Source organism: Macrotis lagotis, chromosome 6 (genome assembly GCF_037893015.1).
Source record: "Macrotis lagotis isolate mMagLag1 chromosome 6, bilby.v1.9.chrom.fasta, whole genome shotgun sequence".
Lineage (NCBI taxonomy): Eukaryota > Metazoa > Chordata > Mammalia > Peramelemorphia > Peramelidae > Macrotis > Macrotis lagotis.
In genome coordinates this window covers 187,586,627-187,605,794 of record NC_133663.1, presented here as the reverse complement: position 1 = coordinate 187,605,794, position 19,168 = coordinate 187,586,627, and the positions used below count along the sequence as shown (strand labels likewise).

Genomic DNA, 19,168 nt, shown 5'->3' with positions numbered 1-19,168 from the left:
ATAGATTATTAATCATTTCCTGTTACTGCACCTAGTCTATTCCACTGATCTACCACTCTATTTCTTAGCCAATACCAGACAGTTTTGATAACTGATGCTTTATAATATAATTTTAGATCTGGTAGGGCTAAGCAAATCTTTCTCATTTAATGCTAAACTCTCTCCCCTGATATGGATGTAAAACTCCTCTGTAACTTGGGGAGCATAGAAGATCTTTGGCTTGCCAATGAACACACAATCAGTGTATCAGATGGAAGGGTTTATGCCTATGATACTGATCCCTCAGATCTACAGTACTAGAACCTCATAGAATTTAGAATAAATGGACCTTAAAGGTCTAATTCAACTCTCCTCATTTTGTGGATCAGGAACCTGAGACTAAGAGAGAGACAGTGGTTTGTCTAAGATCACATCCCTAGTAGTAGCAAGGTTGGGACTAGAACCCAGAACATTTTTTTAACTTTTTTTAAATTTTTGTACGTGATTTTTTTAATACTTACTAAAATATTCTTGTTTAAGAGTAAACATAATATCTCTTCCCCACAAAAAATATAGACCCTCATGAGAAATAAAGTAAAAGAAAGAGGAAAAAAAAATGTGTTTCAGTCTGTGTTACATCTCAGGTGGATTACATTCTTTAGGATAAGTCCATCACATAAGTTACTTCCTTATTTTTCCCACCATTGCTCTTGCAGATTGCAACTCCCTCCATCAATACTTCCCCACTACAATATACTATATTTTCTCTCTCCTTTCACTCTGTCCCTCTTCTAAAATGTGCTATAGGGTAGCTGAGTGGCAGCAGACTGATCTCTGGCCCTGGGGCCAAGAGGCCCTGAGCCTACATACCAACCCTGAGACCCAGCAACCACCCAGCCCCGTGGTCCCAGACAGGCCACCCAATCCCAGCCCCTTGCAAGAAGTAAAAAAGAAAATGTGTTATATCTGATCACTCTCCCCCATGATCCACCCTCTCCTCCATCACCCACATTCCCCCCTTCCCACTTTCCCCCCTCTCCTTTTTACTTTACATGTCTATAGTCCATTGAATGTGTATGTTGTTTCCTCTCTGAGCCACCTCTGATGAGAGTGAAGGTTCCCTCATTCCCCCTCACCTTCCCCCCTTTCATATCATTACAATAGCTCATTGTAATAAAGAAAAATCTTATTATATGAAATCTTAGCCTATTCCTCCTCTCCTTTTTCTTCCTCCCATTACATTTCCCTTTAATCTATTGACTCCATTTTTACACCACAATATATCTTCAAATTCAGCTCTCTCCTGTGCTTCATCTATAAAAGCTCCTTCTACCTGTTCTATTAAATGAGAAGGTTCATATGAGTATTATCAGTATCATTTTTCTATGCAGGAATACATCATCATTAAGTCCCTCATATTTTACCCTTCTCCTCCACTCTCTATGCTTCACCTGAGTCCTATATTTGAAGATCAAACTTTCTGTTCAGCTCTGGTCATTTCAACAGGAACAATTGAAATTCCCCTGGTTCATTGGAAGTCCATCTTTTCCCCTGGAAGAGGATGTTCAGTTTTTCTGGGTAATTGATTCTCAGTTGCATTCCAAGATCTTTTGCCTTCTGGAATATTATATTCCAAACCCTATGAGCTTTTAATGTAGTTGCTGCTAAGTCCTGTATGATCCTGACTGCAGCTCCACCATATTTGAATTCTGTCCTTTTGGCTGCTTGTAATATTTTCTCTTTGATCTGGAAGTTCTGGAACTTGGCTATAATATTCTTGGGGGTTGTTTTCTTTTTTGGATCTATTTTCAGGGGAGATTGGTGGATTCTCTCAATTTCTATTTTGCCCTCTGCTTCTAGGATATCAGAGCAATTTTCCTGTAGGATTTCTTTAAAAATAATGTCAAGGCTCTTTTCCTGATCATGACTTTCAGGTATTCCAATAATTTTTAAATTATCTTTCCTGAATCTGTTTTCCAGATCAGTTGTTTTTTCAATGAAATGTTTCACATTTTCTTCTAATTTTTCATTCTTTTAGTGTTGAAGTATTGTGGCTTGACTTCTCGTAAAGTCATCAGCTTCCTTTAGTTCCATTCTACATCTGAGAGATTTATTATCTCCTTTTTCCATCTGGTCAATTCTGCTTTTTAAAGCATTCTTCTTCTCAATAACTTTTTTGAACTGTTTTATCCATTTAACTTATGCTGGCTTTTAACATGTTACTTTCTTCAGCATTTTTTTTTGATCTGCTTGATTAAACTTCTGACTTCTTTTCCATGTTTTCCTTGCATCTCTTTCATTTCTTTTCCCAATTTTTCTTCTTTGCTTTTCAAAATCTTTTTTGAGAGGGGGTGGCTAGGTGGCGCAGTGGATAGAGCACTGGCCCTGGAGTCAGGAGTACCTGAATTCAAATCTGGCCTCAGACACTTAATAATCACCCAACTGTGTGGCCTTGAGCAAGCCACTTAACCCCATTTACCTTGCAAAAACTAAAAAAAATATCTTTTTTTTGAGCTCTGTCATGGCCTGGGCTCAACTTCCATTTTTCTTCGAATCTTTAGATGCAGGAGATTGTACTTTCTCACATTCAGATTGAGTGTTTTGATCCTTCTTGGGATCATAGACAATGCATTTCTCAATGGTGTTCCTCTTTTTTCTCTGTTTACTCATTTCTCCAGCCTGTGCCTGGTTTTGGGGTGCTTCCTGAGCTTTTGAGTATTATTGGGATACCCCCCACAAGGACTCCAGTGTGTGTGGCTCTGACTGCCCTCCTGGTCTATGAATGACAACAAGTATACCCCTCTGCCATGGGGCTGGGGGGTGGGGAAGCCTGTTCTATGGGGGCCTAGACTGCAATCAGGATCTGAATGTGGTCAGAGCCCCAGAGTCCTGTTCCAGGTACAGAAAACAAACCTCAGAAGTCTCCCCTACCTTTGGTGGGCTGAGCACTCAGAGCTCAGTTGCTTGATGGTTCCACACCTGCTTCTGTTTCCTGGAACTGGACTGCCATGGTCACAATGCTGATCTCACCAACTGCCTCAACCCTGAGGGCCTGGGCTTCACATGCTGGCTCTGGCAGAGGGCCCCCGCTAATCCTCCATGTTGTGCCTGGTGCTCCCCGGGTTGTAGGTCAAGAAACTGCCCCTGCTGCTGTGACCCACAGCTCCCAGGCACCCTGGGGCTATCTCCAGGAGGCTGAAGTTTCTTCACTCTGGTGTGCTGTCACTTTAACCTCGTGGAGCAGAGCCTTTCCACTATTTTCCAGGTTTGGAGAATTGCCTCACTGGATCTTTCTGTGGCTTCTGTCTCTCAAAAATTTAGAGGCTCTTCTCCTGTTGCCATCTTGGCTCTGCCCCCCCCCCAAAACCCAGAATGTCTAGTATATTGCTCTTTGCATTTTACCCTATAGCCTGTTTATGGGAAAAGAGCCAGTGCCAGAGGGTCAGTATTTGTGTGTGTGTGAAGAAATGAATGAGTGAATGAATGTCTGGGCAACCCATGTTTTACTGAACTAGTCTATTGTCTAAAGACCCAATGTGATCATGATGGGAGTAGAGAAAGAAGTTCAAATCTTTCTGACTTAAAAAAAATTTTCAATGAGATGGCAACAGTGCATTGCAATGCAGGCTGTCTTGTACAACTTTTGTGTTAATACAAATGGAGCAGGGGGTGGCTAGGTGGTACAGTGGATAGAGCACCAGCCCTGGAGTCAGGAGTACCTGAGTTCAAATCCGGCCTCAGACAATAATTACCTAGCCATGTGGCCTTGGGCAAACCACTTAACCCCATTGCCTTGCAAAAACCAAAAAAAAAAAAAAAATACAAATGGAGCTTTGCACCAATCACTCAGACTACATTTCCTTTATTACTACTTCCTTTGTTTTTTAAAATGCGTATTACAGCCTGAGACCAGTGTAGAAGTAACCTCTCCCTATCGTGCATTTTTTTAAATGGTGTTTTGTATCTTGATAAGTCTGGCTTTAATCGCTCTTTTTTACTTTTCAGAACAATTCCAGAAGGTGTTTGGCAAGAAAGTGCTAGAATATACTTTGAATTTATGTCATGGGCATTATGATTTTTTAATTCGAATGCCTGAAAGCCTACTCATACACATCTTCTCTTTCTTGGATTTGGATGACATTGGGCAGTTGTCAAAAACCTGCAAAAAATTCCAAAAGGTAACATCTTGAAATATTTTGAAACTAAAAGAAAAAAAAGAGTTCATTTGGGAAACATAAAAGAACTCCATGAAATGTCCTTTGTACTAGGAAAATAATTATATTACCTTTTCCTTTTGACCTTGGCTTCCATTGGAGGAATTGGTTCTCCTAACTACTGGTATCTTCCATCTTGAATTACCAATTAACCTGATATCCTGATATATATCTTACTGGGAGTTAAATAGCTTCCAAATTCCTTAGTTTTAGATACACACACACATATATATATATATATATATGTGTGTGTGTATATGTATATATATACATATATATATGTATGTATGTATGTATGTATACTCAGGAATTTGCATGTGTTTAAGAATGCCAGAGACTTCAGTAATTTATATACTTGTTGCTTCTCTCATCAAATTATAAACTTCTTGAAGGCAAGGACTACTTCCAGGGATCAGACCATTTTTTTTCAGGTTTTTACAAGGCAATGGGGTTAAGTGGCTTGCCCAAGGCCACACGGCTAGGTAATTATTAAGTGTGTGAGACCAGATTTGAACCCAGGTACTCCTGATTCCAGGGCTGGTGCTTTATCCATTGTGCCACCTAGCCACCCCCAGATCAGACCATTTTTTAATTCCCCTCTATTCTTTGCATTTGACTTGCTAGACTTTGCCACCATGCTCCATCTGGACACCTTCTCTTCTCCTACCCCACCTTCAGTCCCCTTTAATGTCTGATTTTCACCTATTAGAATGTAAGCTTCTTGAGGGTAGGGACTTTCATTTTTGCTTTTATTTGTATCTCCAGCACAGTACCTGGCACAGTTAATATCAACAAAAGGGAACTCATTATTTCCTGAAAAAGCCTATTATACTTTTGGTCAGTGCAAAGTGTAAGCAAGTTTTTTCCTTACATGAAGTCTATCTCTTTTTCTATAATTTCAACCCATTGCTCTCATTTATTTTTGTTCACCAGGGTCAAGCAGAATAATTATTATCATGGCAGCCCTTTAAAGACATGAGGACATCTATCACTTTCCTCTCATAGTTTCTCTTCTCTAGGCTAAACATTCAAGCTTTTTGGTTTTTTTTTTTAAAACTAATCCTTACATGGCAAGTTCTTCAATCCCCTCACATCCCAGTCATTCTCTTCTGAACTCATTCAGTTTGTGAATGCCCTTCCAAAACTATGGTGCCTGGAATTGGAAACTATATGCCAGATGTCAGTTGATTAGGGTAGAGTATGTGGGAATTATCACCTTCATTGTTCTAGATACTTTTCTTTCCTTATTGATAATTGAACATTCCTTTTTGTTGCTGCACTGTCACACTATTGACTCATACTGATCACAGAGTCCATCAAAATGGGCCACACATTTTTTAACATGAACTGATTATTTGTTGCCCTTTGTGATTGAAGAAGACCATGACATCACATGAATTCTGGCATGATGTGCATTGATTATAATGAGGGGAATGTTGTGCAAAGGCATCCTTCTTATTGCCTTTTCCTGAACATTATCGCCTCATGACCTGACTTAATAGGAACAGGACTCCTGGTGATGGCCTGGATGCTGTGGGAGTCTTTGGCCTTATGGATTAATGCCAGGCAAATCAACAGTATATGATTTCCTGGTGACATCTATGGCCCAATTGTCAGTATACTCCATATTCCCTCTGGAACCCAAAGACTGGTTTCCCAGAAGCTGCCCAGCAGCTTATGGGAATAATACCACCAGATCATTAGTCTTTTCCAGTTCCACCTCATCCATATTGAGATGTTACTGTTTTCTTTCAATGGCTTATAGTTAATATTAATATTATAGTGTTAAAATACAAGCTATTTAATAATAAAAAAGATAATTCTACCTAAATTAATTTATTCAGTGCCATACCAATGAAACTACCAAAAATATTTTTTTAGTGCTGTAAGAACAAAAAAATCAAGAGAATTAATGAAAAAATATGAAGGAAGGTGACCTGGCAGAATCAGATCTCAAACTGTATTATAAAATAGTAATCATCAAAATAATCTGGTAAAGGTCAATAAATGGAGTGGTGGTTCAATGGAACAGAATAGTTGTACAATATACAGTTGTCAATGAACATAATAATCTAATGTTTGGTAAACCCAAAGTCCCAATTTTTTAAAGACAAGAGCTCTCTATTTGATAAAAGTCTGGAAAACTAGAAGATAGTGGCAGAATCCATTCCATTTGAACCTGAACTAGACTATTATGACTATATCCCAAAGAAACTTTTAAAAATGGAAGAGTCTACATGTATAAAAATGTTTATAAACAGCTTGTTTTGTGATGGCAAAGAATTGGGAATTGAAGGGCTGTTCATCCATTGGGGAATGGCTGAAAAAGTTTTGCCATGTGATTGGAATGAAATACTATTGTGCAGTAAGAAATTATGAACAGGATAATTTCTGAAAAATTTCAGAAAAAATGGAAGATTTATAAGAGCTGATGCAAAATGAAGTGAGTAGAACCTTGTACACTAACAACAGCATTGTTCCATAATCATCTATGAATGACTTAACTATTTTCAGTAATTCAATGATCCAGTTCCAAAGTATTTATAACAAAAAATACTATCCTTCAGAAAAAAAACTGATGGAATATAAATTCAGACTGAAACATATTCTTTTACATTTTATTTTTTTGTGGGATAATTTTTCTTTCTGTCTGTATTTTCTTTCTCAAGGTGATGAACATGAAAATATATTGTACATGATTACACATATATAACCGTTATAGAATTATTTAGCCATCTCAGGAAGAGGGAAGGGAAGGCAGGACAGAAATAATTTGGAACTGAAAATTTGAAAAAAATACTAATGTTAAAAGTGTTTTTACATATAACTGGGAAAAGACAAAATATTTATTTCAAGATAAAAAGAGAAAAATTAAAAAATACAAGCTATTATTTCAACTAGAATCTTTACAGAAAAATAAGAAAAGTGTGAATGGGAGTTTATTTCCAGATTCCTTGGTTTCAGAGCATTTGCCTATAATCAACCATGCCAGAAATGTCACCTAGTTATTTGACTCAAGATTAAAAAAAAAAAAAGCAGAGGGGTGGGGAGAATTCCTCCAATTTTTAAAATAGATATCCTAGATGGTAGAGCATTGTGACATGATGGATGGCCTTAGAACCAGCACACACTGAAATCTGGGTCTAGCTGTGACACATACCAGCTATTATAACCCTAGTTAAATTTTCAGTGCCTTAGGCTATAACCTGTACTGGCAGAGGGGGGTTTCTCTTGACCAGTTCTACTTCCCACTTCCTTCAACTAAAAATGTTAATTACCATAGAAGGATGTCATTAAATTTCTATACCAGGCTTAGGTAACTTAGGAGAAACATCAGTCTAGTTTCCATTAGATTAGAGATAATGTGTTTCACTGAATCATTCAATCAACATTTATAATTATGCTATGTTTGTTACCATCTATCTTTCAAATGCTAACATTTTTCTTTTCAGATGTGCAAAAGCGAAGAATTCTGGGAGAAGATTAAAACACTGCAAAACAAAAGTGCCTTTGACATAAAGAGAATGGGGCTAATGGTTTATAAGAAGCTGATAAATTTCCATCAAAAAACCGATCCTCAGAAGCAGCCCATGCAGAGAAGACAAACTGCATTCTTCTAAACACTGAAATCAGAATTTTTATTCGGTAACTAGAATCACAATTGTATCATGCTTATGGCTGAAATAGTGGTGATGAATTTGAGTGATATAATTTACACACACAATCTACTGCAATCTACTCCATAATAAAAATGAACTTTTTCAGTATGTAGCACAAAAGAAGCACACTTATTTGATTACCTAAATCTGGGGGGATAGCAATATCCACAGGTTATTATTGGACATTAACATATTAAATATGGAAAAGAGTCAAATATTAAACATATTTGCTTAAAGTGTAGTAGCATATTTCATCTAGGTCAGTGGTCTACAAAGCTGGTCTCCTGGGGGGGGGGGGTTATTGTGAAGAATAAAGGGTATTTGGTCCACAGGATGTAAGAGAAAACTGTTAGTTTAAAAAATACATATTACAAAAACTGTCTATGGCTATTGAATAGGAAAGACATCTATGTGCAGGTATGTGAGAGTAAGACAGAAGGGGAGATAAAGGAATTGACCCCATCAATCATGGAACTGGGAGAGTTCTTCCTATCTGGGATTAGACCAAGGTCTACCTCCCACTAATCCTGTATTGACCTAGAGTCTGACTCCTGCAAGTGCACTTGCTTAATGAGGTCCATAGAAACTACTATACACTCCCCACTGGGATAACTGAGACTCATCATATTGATTAGATTGTACCACTGACGATTCAGCCCAATGGCTGGCTTGGAGGGGAGTGTATATAATTGTATATAAGACTGGATATTGTCTCAGTTTGGGGCTTTTTCCCCGCTAGGAGAGATAACCTTTTTTTTTTTTTTTGCAGAAAAGTTAATAAAAGTTAATTCAATCACTCCAGTCTAAATTTTTATAATTATGAGCCATTTATAACAGTCATAAAATTAACCCTTTCCAGGAGTCAACCTTAGAGAAAGGGAATTCAAGTACATCATACCCTTTAACCTCATTCAAAACCCCTTCAGAGTTTTCCTTCCTGAGCAATCCCCAGGATTAGCCCTCTCAGAATGATAACCGAAATCCAACCCAGGCACCTACTGCCCCAATCTTTCGATCCCTTAGTCAACTCCACTGGATCACTACAACAGGTGGTTCTGAGTTCTGGGGTGGTAGCTAGAGAAGAAAGAAACTCCACTCCACCCACTTTTCATTTTTCAGTGGGAAAAGAGATGAATGGGCATAATTGTTTTCTTTCCCAATCTGACTTTGCTGAAATGTTATTTCCTTGGAAAATACCGTCATCTTTCCAATCTCCTGGGTTCTCAACCAGTCTTATACTTGGCTCCTCAATTTAGACTTCTTTCTTCAAAGTCACCAGCAATCGAATCGACAAATTTGATGTCAAGTTTTCATACTTCCTTACTTCTGTAGCATTGGACCCTGTTGGACTTTCTTCTTAGATACCCACTTTTTTTTCTGAGTAAGACTTTATACTATCTGCTGGTTCTCCATCTCTAACCACTCATTAATTTTTGATTGGATATCATGTCCTTTAATTATGGTTATGTACCCCATGGCTGTGTCTTGGGCTCCTCACTATATGACTTCATCAATTCCTATGAGTTTAATGGCTGGGACTATGTAGATGACTCTCAGACTTATGTAACCAGTCCTAATGTCTCTCTTGTTGCAGTTCCACATCACAAACTACCCTTTGGACATTTTGAACTGCATGTTCTGTTGGCATCTCAAATTCATTATGTCCAAACTAGAACTCATTATTTTCCCCCCCAAACTCATTTCTTTTCTCAAATGCTCAGTTGGCCACAACATTTCCCTTGTCATCTTAGGGTGACATTAACCTTGATTGCCCACTTTGCCTCATTTTGTTGTTCAGTTGAATTCCATGGCCCCATTTGGGGTTTTCTTGACAAAGATAATTTGGTTGCCAGTTTTCTTCTCCAGCTCATTTTACAGAGGAGGAAACTGGGGTTAAGTGACTTGCCCAGGGTCACACAGGTAGTTCTGAGGCCAGATTTGAAGTCAGAAAGGGATTTCCTGACTCTAGGTCTTGCCCTCTATCCACCATGTTACCTAGCTGCCCCCTTTTTACATGTATCCAAATCAGCTACCAAAATCTTGTTTCTATTTCTACATCTTTTATAACTTTCCTTCTAATTACCTAGTTCAGCACTCATTACTTCTCATCTGGACAATTGCAATGGCTTCTTAATTGGTCTCTCTCTCCTCCAAACCAGCCTCAATGCTCAAATGATTTTCCTAAAGCACAGGTTTCACTAGTCATTTACTTACTAAGTCCAAGGGCATATAGATTCTAGAAGGGAATAGTATTTCATCTTTATCCTTTAAAATTTTTAAATTGAAAATTACTTGTATGTCTTTCTATAACAATCTTATGCTATGTTGACCTTGTGAAAAGTAGATTATAGAAAAAAAATTGTTATCCCAATGGAAAAAGCTTTCTGCCATCCCTGAAAATCTACATCCCTCCCCCTCTCCCTCCATTATCAAACCTTGAACTGATAATAGACATCTGTATTCTGCTAACCAAATAGATAACTCTGGGAGGGTCCTACAAGGACAGGGAAACAGAGGGAGAAGCCCAATGTGATAATCAGTTGTTAGCTCTTTGTTACCCAAAATGAGCCTGTTACCCCTAAATATCCTGACAATCCTTTACTATGCCTGAGCTGACTCCTATCCCTGTACCTCTACTTAAGTCCTAGCTTTTCATTCCACTTGCTTATCCACTAGAGATACTGCATGCACCTGTGTAATAAAGTTTATCTGCCTTTATAATTCTCACAAGGTTTTGTGAAATTCTTTCACTATTCAAACCCTAACTCACCACCTGAGCCCAACTTCATCAGTATGTGTACATTGTTTAAAGTAAATAAATACACATTTGAAGGTGTATGCCCAACTTATAAAAAAATTGACAAGGGGGGCAGCTAGGTGGTGCAATAGATAAAGCACTGGCCCTGGAGTCAGGAGTACCTGGGTTCAAATCTGGTCTCAGACATTTAATAATTACCTAGCTGTGTGGCCTTGGGCAAGCCACTTAACCCCATTTGCCTTGCAAAAAAAAAAAAACCTTAAAAAAATTGACAAGGTACATAAGTTTGGAGGCTACTACTCTAATGAAGAAAAATGTTATTTACACCTAGTAAATTAAAAAAAATATAATAAATGCAATAAATGCACCTATAAAAAATTAGAACACCAAAGGACTCTAGATGACTTAAGTCTTCTATTCCCTACACTGCTTTTCTATGTAATATGGACAAATTATTATTTACCTTTCCAAATCCTTTCACAGGGCCAGTTTTTAATAAGCTTGGTAAATGTTTTGAACTACTGAAGTGAAGGGTGAATGACTAAAAATCTTTTAATCCCAGAGAAAGAAACCAGAAGGGCCTAGATCCCAAAATTTTTCAACTACAGTGATTTTAGGAATTCATAAGCATTTTTGTGAAGAGGAAAGTGGCCTTTGTTTTGTGTGATTGCTTTACCTGGAGAAAGCTTGAAATTAATAAATTGAACAGCAAATTCAGGTGTGATTTCCAAATTTTATGTAGCATTGTCCTACCCTCTTTTTAAATTAAAAAAAATTACTTTCTCACCTCCAACATTTCATAAAACCAGACTAGCTAGCATTTTATTCAAATCTAGTTATTACATTTTCTTTTAACAAGAGATGGGATTTGAACCAGTTAGTGCTTTTCAACTGAATTCTATCAGTACAAAACTCAGAACAATATTCCTACATTATAAATATTCTGGTAAATATACATTAGTTATATTGAAGTTCTATCCTGATCATCACTTGGTTTATACAAAAAAAAATCCCTGGCATATTCTACATACTTCATCTTTAATGATTCACTAATCAAATTTTCAACTACATCTGTTGTTTCATACAATGAACACAAGATAGCTTCTCAGTTACTTGGTTGCAAAGGTCTTCAACTGTGAATGACTCTCCTTCCCAAGATACTCTCCGAAAATAATCCAAAATAGTTTGTCTTATCATTTGACAAGCATTATATTAGCACCTATAGGAAACACCAGTTTTATTGACTTTGTATATTTAGCTGTTTTACAACTTTTTTATAATGCAAGCAATCCTTTTGATTCCAAAGGGCTTCAAAATGTCTGGTTTTGCTTATTAAAAGTATCCTCTCTCTTAAAAAATTCTCTTGTACTGACAAGTATGCATTCTTTCAAGATACTATCCAGGGGGCAGAGCCAAGATGGAGGCATAAAAACAGCCTTTCCTAGGAGCTCTCTCAAAAATATTCCCAAAACCTTAAAATTAGGGCTCTAACTAAATTTTCGAGAGACAGAACCCACAGAAAGATCCAGTGAGGCAATTCTCTAGTCCAAGGTAACCTGGAAAATAGCGGGAAAGCTGTTTCATGGGGGTAGATGGGGCAGCAGAATAGCCAGGATTATCACACCAGAGTGAAGGAGCTCCAGCCTTCTGGGAACATCCTGCTGGGCACTTAGGTGCCTGTGTCCCAGGGAACACTGGCTCCAAGCAGCAAAAGCAGTTTCCTGACCTGGCAACCCAGGGAACACCAAGCACAACTTGAAACATCAGTAGGGAAACCTCTGCCAGAGTGAGTGGGAGCCAGCTTGGCCCTCAGCGCAGCCCAGATCCCAGGAAACAGAAGGCCTGGAGAGCCGCCCAGCAGCTGCTCCCAGAGCACTCAGTCCACCAAAGGTAAGGGGTTGGGGGGAGAATGTTGAGGTTTCTCCTCTGGCCCTGGGACAGGTCTCTTGTGTTATGTCCATTTTCAGACTCTGGTCACAGTCTGTGGGCTTCTTATTGTCATAAAGCAGTGACCCTCCTCCAGGGCAGAGGGGATTGCTGGTGATCATCCATATTCCAGGGCACAGGCAGGAGAGCAGTCAAGAGTCTCTCATAAGACCTTGAATGAATTGAGGTCCCTGGGGGAGTTTATCCCAATGATACTCAAAAGCTCAGGAAGCACCCCAAACCAGGCACAGGTTGAGGAAATGAGTAAACAGGAAAAAAAGAACCTGACCAAAGACAATTATTTTGGTCCCACGGAGGATCAAAACACACACACACTGAAGATGAGAAAGTTCCAGTTTCTGTATCTAAATCCTCCAAGAAATATAGAAGTTGAGTTCAGGCTATGATAAAGCTCAAAAAAAGATTTTGAAAATCAAGTAAGGGAGGTAGAGGAAAAATTGGGAAGAGAAATGAGAGAGATGTGGGAAAAACATGAAAACCAAGTCAACAGCTTAGTCAAGGAGACCTCAAAAATGCTGAGGAAAATAACATGTTAAAAACCAGTTTAGGTCAAATGGATAAAACAATCCAAAAAGTTAATGAAGGGAAGAATGCCTTCAAAAGCAGAATTGGCCAAATGGAGTTAAGGGAAACTGATGACTTTGAAAGGAATCAAGACACAATAAAACAATTTCAAAAAATGAAAAAGTAGAAGAAAATGTGAATTATCTCATTGAAAAAACAACAGATCTGGAAAACAGATCCAGAAGAGACAATTTAAATATTATTGGGCTAACTGAAAGTCATGACTAGGAAAAGAGCCTTGACTTCATTTTTAAAGAATTTCTATATGAAAATTAACCTGATATTGTAGAAGCAGAAGGAAAAATGGAAATTGAGAGAATCCATCAATCTCCTACTGAAAAAGATAAAAAAATAAATAATCCCCAGGAATATTATAGCCAAGTTCCCGAACTCCCAAGTGAAAGAGAAAAATACTACAAGTAGCCAGAAGAAAACAATTTAAATACTGTGGTGCTGCAGTCAGGATTACCCAGGACTTAGCAGCATCCACACTAAGGGTTCATAGGACTTGGAATATAATATTCTGGAACACAAAAGAGCTTGAATTGCAACCGAGAATCAACTACCCAGCAAAACTGAACATCCTCTTCCAAGGGAAAAGATGGACTTTCAATGAAACAGGGGGATTTCAAATGTTTCTGTTGAAACAACCAGTTTGACCTTCAAGTACAGGACTCAGGTGAAGCACAGAGAGGGTGGATGAGAAGGGCAAGTTATGAGGGATTTGATGATGAACTGCATGTATTCCTGCATGGGAAGATGACACAGATTGCTCATATGAACCTTCTCATTTATTAAAGCAGTTAGGAGTTTTTAGTCGAGACACAGGAGAGATATGAATTTGCAAGTATATTTTAAAAATGGAATGGGGAGAAAAGAGAAATAAAATAGGCTAAGATATTTCCTGTAAGAGTCAAGAAATAGCTTTTGCAATGGTATGAAAGGGGGAAAGGTGAGGGGATTGAGGGAGCCTTCATTCTCATTGGAAATGGCTCAGAAAGGAAACTACATATATACTTAATAAGGCATAGAAATCTATAAGAGAAAGGAAAGTGAATGGGAGAAAGGGAGGGAGTATGTAGGTGATAGAGGAGGGGTAGATCATAGGATAGTCAGATATAACACTTTCTTTTTTTTACTTTTTGCAATCTGTTGGGATGCCCTGTCTAGGACCATGGGACTGGATGGTTGCTGGGTCTCTGGGGTGGGATGTGGGCTTGGGGCCTCTTGGCCCCAGGGTCAGTGCTCTGTCCACTGTCTACTCAGCTGCCCCACAGCACACTTTTGATGAGGGACAAAATGAGAGAGAAAATATAATTGGTAGTGGGGAGAAATGGATGGAGGGAATTACAATCAGCAACATCAACTGTGGAAAAATATGGAAGCAGCTTTTGTGATGGGCTTATCATAAAGAATGCAATCCACACCAGAAACAGAGCCAATGGTATCTGAACATAGACTGAAGCAAAATTTTTTTCTTTCACTTTATTTCTTGTGAGGTTTTTTATTTTTGTGGGGGGGAGGGGGAATTATGTTTACTCTTACAAGAAGACTATTTTAGTAATGTGTAAACAAATAAAAATGTAAAAAAAAGATGCTATTCAGTTTACAAATTTCATGCTCTCTCCAGGTAAAGTAAACCAAAGTCCCTTTCCTTTTCATTAAAGTACTTGTGAATCCCTAAGATCACTGTAGTTGAAAACTTTTTGGATCTTTTACTTGTTTCTGTGATTCTACTATCTTAAACTGTCTTTCTCTGTCTTGAAAAGGTTTCAGTTGATCCAATGAATGTTCTTCTCCAAATTGCTTATGTATTTATCCATCATGATGGATATTTTCATTTGTCAGAAACAAAAAATTTGAGATTTACTTTTAAATATCATTGAAAACTTCAAATATTTGAGTTTTTTAGTTACTCTAACATTCAACTTGTTATTCTGTATTTACTCACTGAGAATGTAACAGATATACTTATTTTCATATTGATATTTAACTTTGCATACTTTATGTTCAAATGGGGCTCAAGTGGTACAAAGATGATCGCAAATCAATATCGGATAAGTGTGGACTCAAATTAGCTTTGTTCATATCTTGTCAAATAATAAATGCACTGTCTTCATCATTGAATTCACTTAGTCTCAATACTGTTGACTTTGAAATTTGCTTTGAAACAGATAGACATAATTAAGTGGGAGTTAAACTAAAATTATTAAATAAATTTGGACATTGTCCTTCCCCTACTACCCTATCCCTAATTAAAAATTCTGCTTTAGAAAACAATCATGAGCATTGTTATAAAGGCTTCAGTTTCATTGTATTTAAGGACTCCCTGAGGAGGAGGAGGTTAGGAAGGTGTTATTTTTAAGCAATTAAGCAACTCAATTCCACTCTTTCTTCTTCTCCTCAATCTTTCAACTTTGGGTTACATTTATCATTCAAATTGTGGAGACAATGTCAACTATAAGAAATTAAGACTAGGCATCCCACCAAAACTGTCATTTTCAAAACAAGGGTTAAATAAACTAGGAACAAGAGAAACTGTCAATCAGAAGCCTTGAGTTTGAATCCAGACTCTGAACCTATTTCCTCAAACTTAAAACAGAAGTAACATTACCTATCTCATAGGTTTGTTGACAGGAAATAACTTTGTTGACCTTATAATATCCTATAAATGTTAGCCAGCAACATAATCACAAGTAAAGTTGAGCACAGGAGTTAAATTTGTGTTCATTCTATAAGGGGTCTATAGGCATTTCAAATTGAGCTGCCACCTCTCTTGCTTGAACATTAACTGCTTAATTCTCAGTTTTGCTCAGGTTTTTAGATTTTCTATATGTTGAAAATATAGTAAACTTGTTTTGAGAACAGCTGTGCAGTAATGTACCCCTTCTGGATCTGTCTGCCCCTCACTACTTCTGGGGCTGAGGAGTACCCTCAAGGTTAGAGGGAACATAATAGAGGCAGGAGCAAGCTACCTCTTGCTGGGGCTATACATGGAAGACTACTGACCCATTGTGACTATTTAGCTGCAACAAAGATATGAAGGGGTCTGGGAAACTTCATCTGACACTGAAACTGATGGACTTTCAGGGTAATTTGGCAATGTTCCATAAATTTACTATGTATTGCTTATTTGCTTCATTCTGAATAAACATGGTATTCAGTAACAAAGCAAGTTTTTGTAGAGAGCATTTATATGTCAAGGTCATATGCCTCAAATGCCCTGAACTGTAGCAACAGAAGGGTTTTGCAACTGACCAGAGACTTCAGAGCTATTCTTATTTGATAGATCCGCAAAAGCACATGCCTGTGAGGACGTGAGCAACCTGCCAGGGTCAGTGTGGAACTCTCCAATTAATGGCTCTCAACACTACCCAGTAGTTCCTTTTTTTTTTGCAAGGCAATGGGGTTAAGTGGCTCGCCCAAGGCCACAAAGCTAGGTAATTATTAAGTGTCTGAGGCTGGATTTTAACTCAGGTACTCGTGATTCCAGAGCTGGTGCTCTATCCACTGTGCCACCTAGCTGCTCCCGGTAGTTCCTTTCTAAGGAAAAACATCTACAGTAATTAGCCTTCCTTCCCTTGGACCTAACAACCACCTGTTTGCAGCGCTTAAGGAGTTTGTCCTTAGTAAACTTTCATCAATCAGAAAACTATCTTCGACTTAATAGATAAAATCCTAGGGATACAAAGTTTAAGTGTGACTTGTCCAGGACCACAAAAGTTCCTGATTAATTCCAAATTCATTCACTAAGTTCTAACTATTCCATCTATGCTAAGCTACTTACAGAACACTATACACAACTTATTTTGTATTATGGTTATGTGAGGCATTAAGATTAAAACCCAGATCCAGTCTTATCTAAATTCTCTTTATCCCCCCATCACAGTGGGAAAGATATCTGTGGAAACAAAATGCTATTGTTGCTTCTATAATAAACCTCTTGTAAAGAGTAAGGTACTTCTGCTTAAATAAAAGTTATAAAAAAAATCTGAATTTACAGGATAAAAAAAAAAGGTGACTATTTGTATATATGGAAATGCAATATGCCAGAGGGACACATGAATGTATATGATCCTAAACCAGATGTTTCTAAAATTATTAAATTTATAAAATTTGGTTTTTCTTTGGCATATACTGATTAAATATAATTTCTAGTTAAACTGTTTCTGATTGAATCTAATTTCAGTGTTCATTTGCTAATGGACATGTTATAGTTAACCAAGCTTTCAAAGTAGGATTATTTTTTCACCAAGGGACTAATTTAGGCAACTTTATAAGTTGTACTAAATATGCAAATATATTGCCAGGCAGTTTTATCAGGAGTGCTTATCAAGTATTTTACTATTAGGATTATCAGCATGGCTATAACTGTTATTACTATTAGTACTAGTCCAATGTGAGATTTCCCTAGCATAGAGACCTCCTGTGGTGGCAACTCCTTCCAATAAAGCAGATGAGTAGTTCATCAGTAACTTCTGGCTTTAGAGGTGCCTGTAGCACTGAGGTTATATGCTTTGCACAGTTACTCAGCCTGTGAATTGGTCGGAGGCAGGACTTGAGTTTTCTTGCCTTTCAGGATAGTTCACTATGCACCAGGACACACAACCTCTTGGCTGTTATTTGTATGCAGAGAAATGGCTTACAGAAAAGAAGAGAAAGTCAAGAATTTTATGCATATCAACTTTATGCTTGAAGAACAACTCAAGTGTTTATTCACAATTTACTGGTAAGACTGAGTTAATCTATCAATGATTTGAATTCTAAACATAGGACTCAAAAGCAATTAAAAAGATTTTTCAACAGGTAAATTGCCAAGTAATTAAATAAAACTAAATGTTGGAATTCAAACTGAAATTAAGAAAGTAAAACTCTTGGGAAATGAAATTATCATAAAATCCACCATCATCTGGTTCACTGACAAAATAGCCCTAGGGCCCCTTGAGAATTTTGTTTCTGACAAAACTTGATAAACCATAATTACTAAATTCAGAATTTTTCTTGGGCACTTTTACTATGTGACACATAATATAAAAAAAAGGTTGAGAAGTTTTATTTAACAATAAAGGCTTTAAAATTGACTTATGTCACCAATCATGTGACTACAAGTCACTTAAAGTCTTTACTTCTTAGCCCAGAATTAGAGATGATCTATTTGAAAGTGCATAAATGGCAAAGGACAGTACAAAAATGAAGTGCTAAAAAGAAAATTCTCAAAAATGACTGGTCATATTTGGCACACTTCAATGGGCACCTCTCACTATTTTGTCAGAGGGTCTCCTAGTTTTCCAAGAGCCAAATCAAAATTTGCTCTCTGCTATGCCCTATCTGGGCATTTAGGGAGGTCTAAAGGTGGAGACTAAGAATCATATATCTTTTAGCCTCCTAGGTAAGAAAATTACAGATTTCATTTCTTTCTGGAGGATTCTTAGGTAGCCCAATAAAGGGTATGCTACTGATTTTTGTATAGTCAAGAGAATATAGAATCACTGATTTAGAGCTAGAAGAAACCTTAAGAGGTCATCTGGTTCACTCACATTTTACAACCAAGGAAGTGAAACCAGAGAAGTTAAATGACTTGATTGAGATTACAGTTAAGTGGCAAAGCCACAATTTAAACTTAGGCCCTATGACTCCAAATGTAGCACCCTTTCTGGTATGTATAGACCCTTGGGACATCTTTGGTTTTAGAACCATGAAAAGTCCAAGAAAGAGCATTCTCTAGTTTGTTGGGTTAGCCCATTGGTGGATGACTGAGGCCTTTCTCCATCTAAAACTACATAATATCCAGTGTAATTCAAAAGTCCTAAAGTTTTATATACTTATGTTTATGTGTATGTGTGTGTGTGTGTGTGTGTAATACATGAAGCCATAATTGTGACTTTTCTAATATTTGCTGACTGCACATTTTGTAGGTCATCAATTTCCTAAAATCTAACTCCCTATGGCACTTTTATTTTATAATAATTAATTTAAAAACTTTTATTAGTGGATATCAAAAATTCTAATCGGGTGAATTTAAACATAAGTAGGAGGAATTATATTTT

General features: G+C 37.5%; 1 protein-coding gene across 1 annotated transcript in view; it reads left to right on the top strand.

The window, feature by feature from the left end:
- Positions 1 to 8,059, top strand: part of LOC141491948 (F-box only protein 36-like) — a 35,277-nt gene extending 27,218 nt beyond the window's left edge. The window contains exons 3-4 of the mRNA XM_074192663.1: positions 3,985 to 4,157; positions 7,646 to 8,059. Coding sequence (XP_074048764.1) covers positions 3,985 to 4,157; positions 7,646 to 7,813 — 341 coding nt within the window. The 3' untranslated portion in view covers positions 7,814 to 8,059. The remainder of the gene's footprint in view (positions 1 to 3,984; positions 4,158 to 7,645) is intronic.
- The last annotated feature ends 11,109 nt before the right edge of the window (positions 8,060 to 19,168 follow it).